The following is an 18,427-nucleotide window of genomic DNA, read 5'->3' on the forward strand; positions in this document are numbered from 1 at the left end:
TTCATCATCTGTTGATCTCAGTTCTTCAGGAGAAATTGTGCTGCAAAAGTTTACAGTGACAGTTATGAAACCATGGATAGTATGGGATATGCTTTTAAATCTCCCTTCCAGACCCCACCCCTTCCTCTACTCAGAAACAACATTCGTTATGAGGAAAGTGCAGTGTTTTTTTGGTGGAGCTGATAGTCATTAACAGAGCCCTATCTTTTATTAAACAGACCACCTCCAAATGTGTTTTAATTTGTAGTGGCATAGTGAGAGATGTCTCTAGGCTATTGATGTCACTTTTGTTACCATGTGATAACTGCTTTATACGAGCTTCTCTCTGACATTAGTTGTACTACTTGCTCAGTTGTCTTCCTCTGGGCCCCAAATCGTAGGGGTAACCCAGGGAATGAACGGCCATCCATTGGGCTAGAGAAGCAATTACTTGCACACCATTTGCTCTGATGATCCCAGGTGTGGATTTTGTGAGTGCATGTAAGATGTCTCCACACTCAGAGGTGGAACATTATCTAATGGGCTACTCCTCCCTCTAACAAAATTCACACTATCCAGGCGACTACTGCTTCATGGTATTTCTCCTTCAATTCCTCCTGGAAAAATTCATCATCCTATGTTGCCTCTGCATCAGTCATACCATATTAACCCATAGTTTTATTTTATGTAACAAGCCACCCTCGCATTGTGGTTGCATAGCCTTACAGACAGCAGCTTATATCCTGATAGAATGCTCCCTCATGGTTTGCCATGTTGAGTATGGTCTTTTGGATTCTTTGCCTATAGTATTGGTGGATGTCTTACAGACAGTTGAACTGGTTTTAGCTTTCTCTGTGGAAGTGGTTTTCGTTCTTGGAGAGTAATGAGCTACGCCAGTGTTGTGGTTGCGGAGTGCTCACATCTTGGTGGGATGCTGCCTCCTCATGATGCTCTATGCCAAGCATGGTCTTTCGGATTTTTTGTCTCTAATTTTGACCGATGCATAGACGCTTTAACCAGTGGAGCCCACTCTACCCTACCTCCTTTGCTGTCCATCTTCATCATACCCATTTTCTCTGTTTTAATTGCTTAGAGGTGTAGGCAGCCTTTTTCATCCACACCTTGTTTTAATTTTTAAGGAGTAGAATGCTGATGGTGGCAGGACATAAGGATTCCTTATCCTTGATACTACCCGATGGCAAAAGAATAACTGAACAGATTCTTATGCTTCCTCCGTGAGAGTGTGTCTGTTCCCATATTTAATGATTCTACTGCAACAAAAAACGCCTGTGTTTTAATGATGTCCACTCCAAATCCTGTATCACGTCAGCGACACTGTCTCCCCTATTTTGAAGTAATACAAAACATGCTGCTCTTCTTTGAACTTCCTGTACTCTGTTTATCTTATCTGGTAAGGATCTCAGACCATGCAGCAGTACTCAAAAAGAGGACAGCCAAGTGTAGTGTAGGCAGTCTCTTTAGTACATCTGTTGCATTTTCTAAGTGTTCTGCCAATGAAACAGTCTTTGATTTGCCATCCCCACATCATCCTGTTGTCCACCCCTTCCAGTCCAACATTATGGGATGGTGTTGTTAAGATAACACCACACCGCAAGGTGAAAGTGTGGCAGGGTACCATCATGCATAAAAATGAAATCATTGGAATCTTGTGAAGTTGAGGTAACTACCAATTTTGCAGCATGTCTAGGTATGACATTCCTGTCACAGTGTCCTAAAAAAAAAAGATAGGTTCATAAACTTTGTGGACACAAATGACACAAAACACGTTCAGTTTCTATGAGTCTCTTATATTTGATGACGACACCAAGATTTTGTGATCCTCAAATTCTTAAATTATGGCAGTTTACTTTACCAGGTAGATGAAACATTAATTTGTCCAAAAAGATGAGTCATTGAGAAAAATTGTCCTCCGCCATTTCCTACAGAGAGTTGAATTGCAAAAATCGTACTTTCTGTTATGGTCACCAGGATGCAACTCCTGCAGTAACTACAACTTGTAAGGCTTGACATGCAGGTGTCATTTCAGAACACACCACACCATTGTTTTGGGAAGTTTAAGTTCCTGGCCTGCCCATCTTGTGGACTTCTGAGGGCTCCATGTGAACACATCTCAGATACACCTGACATTTTCATCAGACATGTGTGGGCAACTAGCGCCCTTTCGTTTGCATATGCAACCAACTTCCAAGAATTTCATATGTCAGTCACAAATCTGCTTGTGCAGAGGCGGCTTCTTGCTGAATCACATCGGAATGCACATTACGTTTGAATAATGAATTTACTTCACGCATATTCCAACACATGAAATGATTCCTCTTATGATGTAGTCGTCCTGTTGCTACAAACAACTGTGCAATTTTGTGAAAACTCTGAACATTCCTCTATCCAGTGACTTACGCACTGTGTTTCATCTTTTATTGTTTGTTTGTAATAAACAACTGAAATTGTTCTTTCTTTTTGAATCACCTGTTACGTCTTATGTAAATTGTGGTGTTAATGTATGTGGATATCCTTTTTGTATGTGCATGTAATAATGTGAAAATCTCAAACAAGCTTAAACTTAGTATTTGCTATGTTTATTTGTGTATATTATTCAAAAATATAATTAGTTTGACCTACAGTGGTTGTCAGTGACTGTCTAATACCTATTTTCTTCTTGTTGACTCCATTTTTGGACATGTCTATTCACATTTTAATGTCAAGTCGAGGCGGAAGTGAAGAGGCAAAGATGATGTTGAATGACAGGTGAGGTATGAGTGGTGGCAACTTGAAATTAGCGGAGATTGAGGCCTGGTGGGTAACGGGAAGAGAGGATATATTGAAGAGCAAGTTCCCATCTCCGGAGTTCGGATAGGTTGGTGTTGGTGGGAAGTATCCAGATAACCGGGACGGTGTAACACTGTGCCAAGATGTGCTGGCCGTGCACCAAGGCATGTTTAGCCACAGGGTGATCCTCATTACCAACAAACACTGTCTGCCTGTGTCCATTCATGCGAATGGACAGTTTGTTGCTGGTAATTCCCAAATAGAATGCATCACAGTGTAGGCAGGTCAGTTGGTAAATCACGTGGGTGCTTTCACATGTGGCTCTGCCTATGATCGTGTACACCTTCCGGGTTACAGGACTGGGAGGGTGCATGGGACAGGTTTTACACCGGGGGCGGTTACAAGGATAGGAGCCAGAGGGTAGGGAAGGTGGTTTGGGGATTTCATAGGGATGAACTAACAGGTTACGAAGGTTAGGTGGACGGCGGAAAGACACTCTTGGTGGAGTGGGGAGGATTTCATGAAGGATGGATCTCATTTCAGGGCAGGATTTGAGGAAGTCGTATCCCTGCTGGAGAGCCACATTCAGAGTCTGGTCCAGTCCCGGAAAGTATCCTGTCACAAGTGGGGCACTTTTGTGGTTCTTCTGTGGGGGATTTTGGGTTCGAGGGGATGAGGAAGTGGCTCTGGTTATTTGCTTCTGTACCAGGTCGGGAGGGTAGTTGCGAGATCCGAAAGCTGTTGTCAGGTTGTTGGTGTAATGGTTCAGGGATTCCGGACTGGAGCAGATTCGTTTGCCACGAAGACCTAGGCTGTAGGGAAGGGACCGTTTGATGTGGAATGGGTGACAGCTGTCATAATGGAGGTACTGTTGCTTGTTGGTGGGTTTGATGTGGACGGACGTGTGAAGCTGGCCATTGGACAGGTGGAGGTCAACGTCAAAGAAAGTGGCATGGGATTTGGAGTATGACCAGGTGAATCTGATGGAACCAAAGGAGTTGAGGTTGGAGAGGAAATTCTGGAGTTCTTCTTCACTGTGAGTCCAGATCATGAAGATGTCATCAATAAATCTGTACCAAACTTTGGGTTGCCAGGCCTGGGTAACCAAGAAGGCTTCCTCTAAGCGACCCATGAATAGGTTGGCGTACGAGGGGGCCAGCCTGGTACCCATGGCTGTTCCCTTTAATTGTTGGTATGTCTGGCCTTCAAAAGTGAAGAAGTTGTGGGTCAGAATGAAGCTGGCTAAGGTGATGAGGAAAGAGGTTTTAGGTAGGGTGGCAGGTGATCGGCGTGAAAGGAAATGCTCCATCGCAGCGAGGCCCTGGACGTGCGGAATATTTGTGTATAGGGAAGTGGCATCAATGGTTACAAGGATGGTTTCCGGGGGTAACAGATTGGGTAAGGATTCCAGACGTTCGAGAAAGTGGTTGGTGCCTTTGATGAAGGATGGGACACTGCATGTAATGGGTTGAAGGTGTTGATCTACGTAGGCAGAGATACGTTCTGTGGGGGCTTGGTAACCAGCTACAATGGGGCGGCCGGGATGATTGGGTTTGTGGATTTTAGGTAGAAGGTAGGGGTGCGTGGTGTCGGTGGGGTCAGGAAGTTGATGGAGTCAGGTGAAAGGTTTTGCAGGGGGCCTAAGGTTCTGAGGATTCCTTGAAGCTCCGCCTGGACATCGGGAATGGGGTTACCTTGGCAAAATTTGTATGTGGTGTTGTCTGAAAGCTGACGCAGTCCCTCAGCCACATACTCCCGATGATAAAGTACCACGGTCGTGGAACGCTTGTCCGCCAGAAGAATGACGATGGATCGGTCAGCCTTCAGATCACGGATAGCCTGGGCTTCAGCAGTGGTGATGTTGGGAGTAGGATTAAGGTTTTTTAAGGAGGATTGAGATGCAAGGCTGGAAGTCAGAAATTCCTGGAAGGTTTGGAGAGGGTGATTTTGAGGAAGAGGAGGTGGGTCCCCCTGAGACGGAGCACGGAACTGTTCCAGGCAGGGTTCAATTTGGATGGTGTCTTGGGGAGTTGGATCATTAGGAGTAGGATTAGGATCATTTTTCTTCGTGGCAAAGTGATATTTCCAGCAGAGAGTACGAGTGTAGGACAGTAAATCTTTGACGATGGCTGTTTGGTTGAATAACAGAAGAACCACAAAAGTGCCCCACTTGTGACAGGATACTTTCCGGGACTGGACCAGACTCGGAATGTGGCTCTCCAGCAGGGATACGACTTCCTCAAATCCTGCCCTGAAATGAGATCCATCCTTCATGAAATCCTCCCCACTCCACCAAGAGTGTCTTTCCGCCGTCCACCTAACCTTCGTAACCTGTTAGTTCATCCCTATGAAATCCCCAAACCACCTTCCCTACCCTCTGGCTCCTATCCTTGTAACCGCCCCCGGTGTAAAACCTGTCCCATGCACCCTCCCACCACCACCTACTCCAGTCCTGTAACCCGGAAGGTGTACACGATCATAGGCAGAGCCACATGTGAAAGCACCCACGTGATTTACCAACTTACCTGCCTACACTGTGAAGCTTTCTATGTGGGAATGACCAGCAACAAACTGTCCATTCGCATGAATGGACACAGGCAGACAGTGGTTGTTGGTAATGAGGATCACCCTGTGGCTAAACATGCCTTGGTGCACAGCCAGCACATCTTGGCACAGTGTTACACCGTCCGGGTTATCTGGATACTTCCCACCAACACCAACCTATCTGAACTCCGGAGATGGGAACTTGCTCTTCAATATATCCTCTCTTCCCGTTACCCACCAGGCCTCAATCTCCGCTAATTTCAAGTTGCCGCCACTCATACCTCACCTGTCATTCAACATCATCTTTGCCTCTTCACTTCCGCCTCGACTGACATCTCTGCCCAAACTCTTTGTCTTTAAATATGTCTGCTTGTGTCTGTATATGTGTGGATGGATATGTGTGTGTGTGCGCGAGTGTATACCTGTCCTTTTTTCCCCCTAAGGTAAGTCTTTTCGCCCCCGGGATTGGAAAGACTCCTTACCCTCTCCCTTAAAACCCACATCCTTTCGTCTTTCCCTCTCCTTCCCTCTTTCCCTCTCCTTCCCTCTTTCCTGATGAGGCAACAGTTTGTTGCGAAAGCTTGAATTTTGTGTGTGTGTTATTGTGTTTGTTTGTGTGTCTATCGACCTGCCAGCGCTTTCGTTCGGTAAGTCACATCATCTTTGTTTTTAGATATATTTTTCCCATGTGGAATGTTTCCCTCTATTATATTCACATTTTAATGTCATATTTTTCTAGCACTGTCAACAAAGCTATGCACCAACAATGTGCAATTTTCATCTGCAGTTGCATTGTTATGGCTACATTCTTAGTTATTTTTGCCTTGTACATTCCTTTCAGAAATATGTAGTGTAGAAGTTCTGAACATGTTTTGTTCTGTGACCAAGTAGGTTTAGCATAATGCTCTTGGAAAAAAAAATTTGAAAACTAACATAAGTAATTAGTTACTTTGACTACTTAATTTACATGTTATTTTATTTTGTTGTAGGAGTGGTAAATCTTCAATACAAAAGGTGGTCTTCCACAAAATGTCACCCAACGAGACACTATTTCTGGAGAGTACAAACAAGATAATTAAAGATGACATTTCAAACTCAAGTTTTGTGCAGTTCCAAATATGGGACTTTCCTGGTCAGATTGATTTCTTTGACCAGTCATTTGATTCTGATATGATATTTGGAGGGTGTGGAGCTCTGGTTTTTGTTATAGATGCACAGGTAATGTCATTATTTGTAATTGCTTAGTAAATTTAAGAGAAAATGCAGAATGTATGATTAATAGTGTATTTCATTCTATGCTTAAATTAAAAACAAAGATTCTGTGACTTACCAAACGGGAAAGCGCTGGTAGATAGACACAATAAAAAAACAAAAACACACACACACACACACACACACACAAAATATCAAGCTTTCGCAACCCACGGTTGCTTCATCAGGAAAGAGGGAAGGAGAGGGAAAGACGAAAGGATATGGGTTTTAAGGGAGAGGGTAAGGAGTCATTCCAATATATGTGTGTGTGTGTGTGTGTGTGTGTGTGTGTGGGCGCGCGCGCGCTCTGTCCTTTTTTCCCCCTAAGGTAAGTCTTTCTGCTCCCGGGATTGGAATGACTCCTTACCTTCTCCCTTAAAACCCATATCCTTTCGTCTTTCCCTCTCCTTCCCTCTTTCCTGATGAAGCAACCGTGGGTTGCAAAAGCTTGATATTTTGTGTGCGTGTTTGTGTGGTTTTTTATTGTGTCTATCTACCAGCACTTTTCCGTTTGGTAAGTCACAGAATCTTTGTTTTTAATATATTTTTCCCATGTGGAATGTTTCTTTCTATTTTATTCATTCTATACTTAGATTGAAATATCTTTATGATTGACACTTCATTTAGTTGAGTGATAACAGCCTGTAATTATTTTTGAAACTCCAAGTGCTCACTGTGTTGCCTGGTTTGCAGGCACATATACAGTGTTCAGTGTGGCTTCCTGGAACCAGCAACTTTGCCCATCGCCCCCCCCCCCCCCCCACCACCACCACCACCACCACTACAACCCATCAATCGGTAACCTGCCTTACAGCTCTATGAAGATCTATATGACTTGGTGCAAATAATCATTTCTTATTACATTCTAAAGAAAAGAACCACCAGTAACAGTTACAATGGTAAGCCCCCTCCCCCTTGTATTTTTTCAATGTGGCACAGACCTAAACAGTATGCTTCGTTACCAGTCAATTTCCCTACCACACCCAAATTTTCTGCTTTAACATTCATTGGCTTCACCAGTTCACAAGCAAATTGTCATCTTCCAACCTGACCTAGACCTCAGACTGTGCTACAGTTCAGTCTGTCACCAAAAATCAAGATTTCAGGGGGTTCCAGTATATAAATTTGGCTGAACTATCTTAATTATGTTAAGTAATTTTTTCTAAAATTGTAATTGGTAGATCTTTGGTATTAATAATTGCTTCCATTCTCAGGTATATCAATATTTTAATTAATATGTGGATTCGAGGTGGTTAGGTAGGGTGTTTAGGGTAGGGAGGACAGAAAGAAACCAAATTTTAAGAGAGGTTAAGAACTGAGACAAACCTTCAGTTTGAGAAGGAAACCAAAAAACATAATTCTAGCTTATTACTTTAGCATAAACAGCTATTAGTTAAGAATTTTCAACAGTCAGCAGATATTTTAATTCAGTCAATGTGAAATGTCAGCTATCTTTATTGCATCAAAATGTTCGAGGACTGAGAAATAAAATTAATGAATTAACTATCTGCATAGATGAATTAGTCTTCAAGCCCAGCTGACATAATCTGCCTCTCTGAACATCATGTGACCACTGGTCTATAACTTTTAGGTGTTACAGGGTTTAGCTTAGCATCTCACTTTTGTAGATCAGAAATGGAGAAAGGAGCAGTTGCCACATTCATCAGGAACTGTCATAAATTTAAGAACATAGACATTCATAAATGTTGCCTAGAACAGCATATGGAAGAATGTGCAGCAGAAGTAGAATTTCACAAAAAATCCTTCACTTGAGCACCTGCAAGTAACTTTAATTTGTTCATAAACCACCTTGAAGCTGCACTGGCCCATTTAACAACCAAAAACAAATAAATAGTGGTTGCTGGTGATTTCAGTGTAGATTTCCTTAAAGACTCTCCCAATAAGAAATTATTTGAGTTAGTGACACTATCACTGAACTTAATTCCCACTGTAAAGTTCCCCACTAGGGTAGCCAATTGCTCACAAACAGCCATTGACAATATCTTTATAGAAAAGTCCAACGAACAAAATTATAGTACAAAATCAATAGTCAATGGCCTCTCAGACCATGACATGCAGTTCCTTCTGTTAAATGTTAATACTGAACATGATATAAAATCTGTTAAATCTGAGCTCAAAAGGGTAATCAATAAGCCAAAAATTGATTATTTTAGGACACTCCTCAGAGACATTCACTGGACTGACATTTACAGTGCTCATGGCATGAATGAAAAATATAACACTTTTGCTAATAGAGTGCTTATCTTATTTGAACACTGTTTTCTCCCAAAACTAACCAAGGTTAGATCAAAGTCTACAAAGAAGCCATGGATTACTCAAGGAATAGGGGTATCTTGTAAAACAAAAATACAACTATCTGTCAATCTGAAATAGTTCTGATGTTGATGCTATGCCACATTACAAGAAACACTGCAAAATGTTGAAGATTGTAATACGAACATCACAGCAAATATACTACAAGGAAAAGATAGTCATATCAGATAGCAAAATAAAAGACAATAGGGGATATAGTGAAGGAGGAGACCGGTAGAAACAGACACGAAGAGGGACAAATAGCATTAAGAGTAAATGATACATTGGTGACAGATGTGTATAGTGTTGCAGAACTGGTACTGAAAAGATGGGGTTGTCAGGTTCTGTAGATGCTGCTATGGAATACCTCAGACCAGACATTTCAAGTAACTTCCATAATATGAATTTGACCCTCACTACCCCAGCAGAAATAATGTCCATCATAAAATCTTTAAAATCAAAAAGATCTAGTGGATATGATGAAATATGAACAAAGTTAATTAAAGAATGTGATTCTGAGTTAAATAACATATTAAACGGTCTGTGTAGCAGTCGTTTATCAGTGGAATATTTCGTGAATCGTTGAAATATGCTGAAGTTAAGTCACTGTTTAAGAAGGTAGATAAAGAAACAGCATCAAATTTCCATCCAATTTCATTGTTGCCACCATTCTCAAAAAATTTAGAAAAAGTAATATACAAACGGCTACATAACCATCTTATCTCAAATAACATACTGTCAAAGTCACAGTTTAGATTTCTAAAGGGTTCTGATATTGAGAAGCCTGTCTACACTTACAGTGAAAATGTGCTTAATTCATTAGACAAAAAATTGCAGGCAACTGGTATATTTTGTGATTTGTCAAAGGCATTTGACTGTGTAAATCACAATATCCTTTTAAATTAATTAGAATATTATACTGTAACAGGAAATGCTGCAAAATGGTTCAAATCTTATCTCTCTGGCAGGAAACAGAGGGTGTTATTAGGAAAGAGGCATGTATCAAGCTATCAGGCATCATCCACCAGGGAATTAATTACATGTGGGGTCCCACAAGGTTCCATTTTGGGATCCTCACTTTTTCTTGTGTATATCAATGACCTTTCATCAGTAACATTACCAGATGCCAAGTTCGTTTTGTTTGCTGATGATACAAACATTGCAATAAATAGTAAATCAAGTGTCGTCATAGAAAGATCAGCTAATAAAATATTTGTGGACATTAATCACTGGTTCCTAGCCAATTCTTTGTCACTAAACTTTGAAAAAACACACTACATGCAGTTCAGAACTTGTAAGGGGTGTCCCACGAGTACATACCCAACATATGACAAGCAGATAGAAGAAGCGGACAATGTTAAATTCTTGGGATTACAGCTTGATAAGAAATTCAACTGGGAGGAGCACACCACAGAACTGCTGAAGCGTCTTAACAAATGTCTATTTGCAATGCGAATTCTGTCAGACATAGGGGATATAAAAATGAAAAAGCTGGCATACTATGCTTACTTTCATTCCATAATGTCATATGGGATTATTTTTGAGGTAATTCATCAAGCCAAGCTAAAGTTTTCCGGGCACAAAAACGTGCAGTAAGAGTTATATGTGGTGTGAACTTAAGAACATCCTGCAGAAGTCTGTTTAGGGAACTAGGGATACTTACTACTGCTTCCCAATATATTTATTCCTTAATGAAATTTGTCATTAAAAATATATCACTTTTTCAAACCAACAGCTCAATTCATGGAATCAATACTAGAAATAATAAAAATCTTCACAAGGATTTAAAGTCACTTAGTCTTGTACAAAAAGGTGTGCATTATTCAGGAACACACATTTTCAATAACTTGCCAGCAGCCATAAAAAGCTTAACAACCAATGAAATTCAGTTTAAGAGAGTCCTAAAGGATTTATTGGTGGCCAACTCCATCTACTCCATTGATGAATTTCTCAGTAAAACCAACTACTATAACTTCTGCACAATTTCAGTGCAGTAATGTGTTCATTGTAAGTGTGTGTGTGTGTGTGTGTGTGTGTGTGTGTGTGTGTGTGTGTGTGTGTGTGTGTGTGTGAGTACAATCTAACTTCTGCATCATTTCTGTGCAGTAATGTGTTCATTGTATTATAGTAGTTGTATTACATGTTTATTACCTAATAAATAAATAAAACTTTTTTATTTTAAATTCAGTGCATTAGTATTTATAAAATGACTCTTTCATATAGTGTTCATTAAAAAATGATGATCATTCCACTTGGGACCTGTGGAATTGTACATTAGCTGATTTGTTTTAGCTGTAAATATTTGTCATGTATTGTTGTTTTTCTGACATGTTCTACATCCTGGAGGACCTCCTCACTATGGATCAATTGGAATGAAAGTAAATCTAATCTAATCTAACCAAAGTCTGTGTTCATGCTTCACTTAAGTCAGACACTTACTTGTGATTCTTCTTTGTGTTTCATTAGCACTTCAATTTTTACAATAGGTTTGAATATTGTAACTGTTAATTTCAAAGTGTATTTTTTGTGATCCTCTCTGTCACATTTCTAGTAAGAATGATAATGTTTGAATGATTGTAAGCTTAACAGTGTTTATTCATTTCCAGGATGATTACATGGAAGCACTGATGAAATTAAATCTTACTGTTACAAAAGCCTTCAAAGTTAATCAGAGCATTAAATTTGAGGTTTTCATTCATAAAGTAGATGGATTATCAGATGATTATAAGATGGAAACACAGAGAGATATTCATCAGAGAGCTAACGATGATCTTGCAGATTCAGGTTAGTAATATGCTGAACAAAAAAGCTCATAAATATAATGTGAAACTGTTTTTTTTCCTCCATTTATTAGCTATATTCTGCAATATAGTGTTCACTACAAAACTCACTACAGGTAGTTGCTTTTTAGTACAATTTGGATGGTAAAATATGGAATGTGTACACTAATTATATTATCTGCAGTGTTTGTCTTTGGTTCTAGTGTAGGGTTTATGGTGTTTATATTTACAGGGGAAGATGATGAACAGTATCTACCATTCACTGGTAAAAAGTATAAGTTTTCATAAATTGTTGATGGAGTACAGCAACCAGCCACAAATTGGATTCAGATTACTTTATTAAAAAAGTACCCTTCTGGTTTTGAATTTACAAGGTTCATCATCTGATGACTTTCGTGCTCTCATCAAAACAAATTATACAATGGTTTACTGATTGGTTGCCCTAGGATAAACAAATATTCACACTTACAAAACTGTCATGTAGATGGTTGCACTACAAATTTGTGTTAGGTAAAGTGTTCATCTGTATTTTATAATGAAAAGCAATGTGTGTTACGATGAAAATGTGAATGTCTTTAGAACCAAATGTGCCAGGTGGACATTTCATATAAGTTACATTCTAACACATCTGTAGTGCCCCCATCTTTGTTACACGTTTGTGACTGTGTATTATTGTTTATTGTAGGGCAACTCACCAGTAAACCAGTGTATCATTTGTTCTGGCAAAGGCATAGAAGCCATTTGATGATGATTTGTATAAATTTTAAATCGCTAATTGTACTTTTTGAATACAGTAAGCTGAAACCAACTTGGGGCCCGTTGCTGTACACTGCAACAGTTTATTTCATGTAACAGCCACAGTCTCCTACCATGTCTTTATTTGACAATATTGCAATAATTTTACAGACTACCAGGCATACACATTTGTTTTATGACAAGGAAATTGCAAATTGTGTGTTGTTTATTTACAACATAACTCATATTTTTGCACAAAAAAATTATATATGCTCTCTCCAGTTAGTATCTGTAATTGAAAACCATATGTGCAATGGGACCTTCTAAATATCATTATAATGTGCTGGATCTGATTTAGGAATAATGGATATGAAATACGTGCAGATTTCAAAAAATGCAAGGTAAGTTAGGATTTAATGCCCATTGACATAGAGTTCCCTAAACACTGACTTTCAGATTCCATTTTTCAGCAGTTTTCTCCAGTGACTGTGGTTAGTAATTCATTTACAGGTCATTTTCCAATAGCAGCAGTGCAGTTCAACATTCTATAGACTCCCTTGTGATACATTGCCACAAGCTGGGGTGCATGCTGTGTGGATATTGGTTAGTGTCACTGGCTGGTATGCTGCAGCTCACTAACTTAAACCCAACCACCAGCAATTGTACATACCATCCTCTGCCGTCATCGTATCGGCCATACTACTAGATGGCCCATGGTTTTTTACTCTGCAATGAGCTGCCCCCCCCCCCTCCCCTCGCCCCCTTGTATTTGCAGCCCCCCCTCACAATGATCAATATTTTGCTGAACTGCTTTCGCCGTTTGGCCCTCTGCACTAAATATGCCCCTCCACCTTCCTTGTCCTGGGTGTTGATGGATGTCCCTCACATGGTTATGTTCGTCCTCGTCCCCTACCCCCCATCCCTCCCCCCTCACTTACAAAAGTCAGGTTTAAGTAGCTGAATTTCTCTCAAGAATTGAGGTCCCTCGGTTAGTGTTGGCGTTGGTTATCGGACCGTGCTCTTGCCTCCACACTTGCCAGGTTCTCCCCACCCTTTTCCCTGCATTTTGTCTGGTCTTTTGTGCCATTTTGTTTTCCCCTTTCTTGTGTCTTCTTGCTCAGCTGTTTTTCCCATTGTGTCATGATCATGGTATGTTGTGGGGATCGGGAAGAGTTGTTGGTGGTGCTGGTGCCCCAACGTGCGTAGCATTTCTGGGGCACCACTACCCACCCTCTCGCATCCCCACCCCCACCCGACCCATCCAAATTCTTTACTCTTCCTGCTGCTGCCCCCATGACATTCCTTTTGCCTCTTCATTTGTCCATTTTCCCTTCCCCGAGACTGGAATATGCTGTTTGTGTTGTTCCTCCCTTGGTTTCTGTCACTTGAGATGATGGGACCAATGACCTCGCTGTTTGGTCCTCTCCCCCAGCCAACCACCTACACACTGCCATAATTGGAATTCAGTTTGTTGGACAGTGTGTCAGCTTGAATGAGAAGCAGATTATTATTATTATGATCATCATCATCATCATTTACTTTTGGGACATCTAAAAGGAAGAGATTATGCTAACAATACGATGAATCTATCCTGCATGAAAGCACAGATTAATTATATGAATACAGTGACAGCAATAAAACTGATGACAATGTCCCACAGAGCAGTCAGGAAGGTGTATTGTTAATGCGATCCAATCGCTGAATGTGCCAAGTGATGTGCTATTTTCGCTCTCTTGATTTTTTGTGTTTTTCTGTCGCGTGTAGTAGTAGTAGTAGTAGTAGTAGTTGTTGTTGTTGTTGTTGTTGTTGTTGTTTTTCTTAAGTAAATTGATATTATGTCATTCATTTTTATCATTGCAATAAATATGTTACTAAGTTAAGCAAAATAAACTGCTAATTATGTTCCTTTGTGTATTCTAGGATTTGATCAGATTCACTTGAGTTTTCATCTGACTTCTATTTATGATCACAGTATATTTGAAGCATTCAGTAAAGTTGTACAAAAGCTGATTCCACAATTACCAACATTGGAAAATCTGTTGAATATATTGATTTCGGTAAGTAGTGTGAAATGTTGTCTGTCGTTTAACACAATGACTGCTTCTGCTTCTTGTTAGCAGAAGAAAGACCAAAAAAAAAGTCAAATTTGACAGAAGGAGTGGTCTAAATCAGGATTAGATTGTGTTTCTCCATTTTGATCACACACACTGTTTAGTGCTTCAGTGCAATAAGGACAAATATATATTTTTGTCTTGCTGATACTTAGTCATAGTGTGTGAAAACATTTGGAAAATTCCTGAGAATCTTAACAAAGCACCAAATGAGATTACAAAGTCTTCCCCCATCCCCTTCTTCTCCCCAGTACTTTCATATGATTGCCTGAACCAGCTTCTGCCATTCACTAACTTTTATTACATATTTGTAATACCTGTGATACCTTTATGCATGTCAAATTTCCTACAGCTCTTACTAAATAAAAACTCATTTACTGTTAAATCTTCCCTATTCACAATGACACCAGTCCACGTTTACAAAATCATGCATACTGAAGGGAAAGATAGCTGAGAGTTCACAATGTTGTTTGTCAAGTGACCTGAAGTTGAAAATTGTTTCTCCAATAACTAATTTGACATTTTCAATTTACCTGCTCATCATTTATGCTAATTTTTCTGCCTCTTCTCTTCTCAATTCACAGTTTAGTGCAAGTTTCCCTTTTGTCTAGCACTTAGTTTTTTTTCTTTGCTCAGCCTGTCAATTTGTCTTCACAGAGCTACTGTTTTTAAATTAGAAAAGCTTTAGATTAAGAATGAAGATTTAGACCTCAGAAGTTAATTGACTTTGAGAAGTGCCAAGATATTGAATTTTGCAATGGTGTCCAGTTGAATTTCTTGTCAGACTCTCAGGCCCTTAAATTTGGTATTGTTGAGTCCGTGTACTAGCAGGGATTGGACTGCAGATGTTGTCGCTAGAGTATACAAGAAATTTATTATACGGTCTCTGAACAGGCTCAAGTCTATCAATCTTCTTTCTCCACCATCCCACCAAGGTGAAAATATCCAATCTACGAACAGGTTCAAGTCTGTCAATCTGCTGCTTTCTCCACTATCCGAGCAAAGTGAAAATGCCCTAACGAGCTTCTGTGTATACCTGCACTACTGTCAGAACCTTGTACTGTTGACATAGGACCCGCTGGCACTCATGGTCACAGTGATGTTAGGGTGTACTGAACTGAACTGAACTGTCTTGGCACCAGTGTCTTAAAATTTACATTACTTTTTTGCTTCAGTTTGAGGCTCAAACTGTGCTTTTCAATTGTGCTAAAGGATACAGTGGAAAGTTTCATGTAGAGAGCTCAGATTGAGTGGGGTTCTGTAGAGGTGGTGATTACTTAGGTGGCAAAAGATCGTGGTATGCTATGTACCCCTATATCGTGAACAATTTCTCTTTGTCCTGCTATACTATATGTGCAACAGATCTGAGTTCTGAGTCATTTTTCTATTTAGTGAGGTCTCTGTGTTTTCCAACTCTTACTTCTGTATTTTGTCATATGGAGGAACATGCAGGTATTTGCTACCTACTTTATTCTGTTACAAACAGTATATACTCCCAGTTACTCACTTCTTTCAGCTTTCAACCACATTACAGTTCTTTAAAGTAAGGCTATCTAATGTTTAAGGCATTATTCATCAATAGTTACATCACCCAATCGTAATTTTGGTTAAAGGTAAAATTAAGTTTGAAATCATCTTGTGACCCATAACACTGGGTGAAAATTTTTTCTGTAATTAGTGCAGTGGCAGTGGTATTTGTTCACAGTTGATGAATGCAATATTCATTTTGATGATTATTTATGGATAATTTATTAGTATGATGCAAGATAAGTAATTCGCAAACTAGATGTGACTATAAAACACACACATGAACTGTGACTTACTTTTGATGTAACACGTAAAAATGAATAAATAATGTAAAATCAAACAGTGGGAAATGTAGAATGGAATAACAACAGTATGAAGAGGATAGATTGTTACTCGCCCGAGCAGTCTAAGGCGCTGCAGTCGTGGACTGTGCGGCTGGTCTCGGCAGAGGTTCGAGTCCTCCCTCGGGCGTGTGTGTGTGTGTGTGTGTGTGTGTGTGTGTGTGTGTGTGTGTGTGTGTGTGTGTGTTTGTCCTTAGGATAATTTAGGTTTAAGTTGTGTGTAAGCTTAGGGACTGATGACCTTAGCAGTTAAGTCCCATAAGATTTCACACACATTTGAACATTTTTGTGTTACTCGCCATATAGAGGAGGCATTGAGTGGCAGACAGGCACAGTGAAAAATGACTGCTAGGTATTATTAGCTCTTCGAGGAAATCCTTCATCTCTCTCTCTCTCTCTCTCTCTCTCTCTCTCTCTCTCTCTCTCTCTCTCTCACACACACACACACACATACACAGCACTGATGCGATAAGACATTTCTAGTGCTGGAGTGTGAATGAGGAAGGAGATAGGCAGATGGAAGGCAGGGACTAGCAAGGTTGTGGAAACAAAGGATATATTGTTGGAGGAGTCCCTTCTCGCACAATACAAAAAAAGTTGGTAGCCTTTTTCCCTATTCTACTTCTCTCCTCTCACCTTTGCCCTTCCCCTGCCCTCCCCAGTACAACCTCCCAGTGCTGTACCTAGCAGCTGCCGATCCTGTCCCCATCATGTCCCTGCATGCTACCCCCAGGCACCACTAACTTCCCTCCCCCTACCCAACCCATGCCTCTTCTGTACCTCCACAATCCACCCCAGCAAAGATTGCTGCTCACCTCAGATGCAATTAGGCCTTAGTACCTAGAGATGACTCTCTCTCTCTCTCTCTCTCTCTCTCTCTCTCTCTCTCTCCGTGTGTGTGTGTGTGTGTGTGTGTGTGTGTGTGTGTGTGTGTGTGTGTGTGTGTCTACATCTGATGAAGACCTTAGTGCAATAGCTAATAATATCTACCAGCCTTTTTTCCCCACTCGACACCTCCTGTATGTGGTGCGTAGCAATCTGTTCTTTTCATATCTTTAATAAGTAATTTTGTCATAAATGTTTTAGTGGGATCAACTTGTATAATATTGTTGTTTCCATTAAGTCTCGTTAGTTACTTCCTCATTTATATTACAGAATTCTGGAATTGAAAAAGCCTTTCTTTTTGATGTTGTGTCGAAGATATATATAGCAACTGATTCTTCTCCAGTTGACATGCAGAGCTATGAACTTTGCTGTGATATGATTGATGTTGTTATAGATGTCTCTTGCATTTATGGGTGAGTATTGCAGTTCTGTTAAGCAAATATTTGTTAACTACTCTGAGTAGAACAGATATGCGGGTTACACCTGAACTAATAAATGAAAATTTGTCAAACATTGAAAACTTCAAGCAGGAATATCAACAATGTAGGAAAAGATAAATTGCTACTTACCATAAAGATGACACATTAAGTTGCAGACTGGCAAAGTTAAGACACTTGCACATAAGTTTTCGGCCACAACCTTCATCAGAAAAAGAGAAACACACACCATTCTCTCACCCAAGCAAGCATACCTCATGCACGCATAACTACCAACTCTCTAAGCTTGGGCAAAAATGCAGCTATCATGTGGGGTGGAAGCAGCAATTTTGAGGGGACAGATAAGGGGAAAGGATAGCAGTGTACAGGTAGGGGGAAAGAAGAGCTGTCTGGTGGATTGCAGGGACCACAGTGCCAATAGGTACAGTGTCAGGAGATTGTGGGGCAGGGAAGTGGGGAAAATGGAGTGAAAAGGAAAGGAGCAGGAAAAGAGGAAAGATTGGTGGGTGTTTTGGCAGAAGACGGCAAGCAAAGAGGATACATTCAGGAGATAATATGTCTTACTGCATCAGTTTTTGTACAGTATCTCTTCAGCCAGCTACAAAATAAATGGTGAAAAGCGTGGTTTGTTTGCCACCCTCTGCCAACACACCTGCCCATTTTTCCCTGCTGCTATACTTTTTTGCTCTGTTTTCTGCACCTCCCTGGCCGTAAACGCCCTGACGCTGCACCTGTTG

The 18,427-nt window shown here is 40.3% G+C and overlaps 1 protein-coding gene across 1 annotated transcript in view; it reads left to right on the forward strand.

Moving 5' to 3' along the window:
* LOC124606028 (ras-related GTP-binding protein C) overlaps positions 1–18,427 on the forward strand; it is a 114,358-nt gene that overhangs the window by 71,805 nt on the left and 24,126 nt on the right. The window contains exons 3-6 of the mRNA XM_047137995.1: positions 6,300–6,528; positions 11,481–11,658; positions 14,310–14,446; positions 17,524–17,666. Of these exons, the coding sequence (XP_046993951.1) occupies positions 6,300–6,528; positions 11,481–11,658; positions 14,310–14,446; positions 17,524–17,666 (687 nt within the window). The remainder of the gene's footprint in view (positions 1–6,299; positions 6,529–11,480; positions 11,659–14,309; positions 14,447–17,523; positions 17,667–18,427) is intronic.

This window comes from Schistocerca americana, chromosome 1 (assembly GCF_021461395.2).
Source record: "Schistocerca americana isolate TAMUIC-IGC-003095 chromosome 1, iqSchAmer2.1, whole genome shotgun sequence".
Taxonomy (NCBI): Eukaryota; Metazoa; Arthropoda; class Insecta; order Orthoptera; family Acrididae; genus Schistocerca; species Schistocerca americana.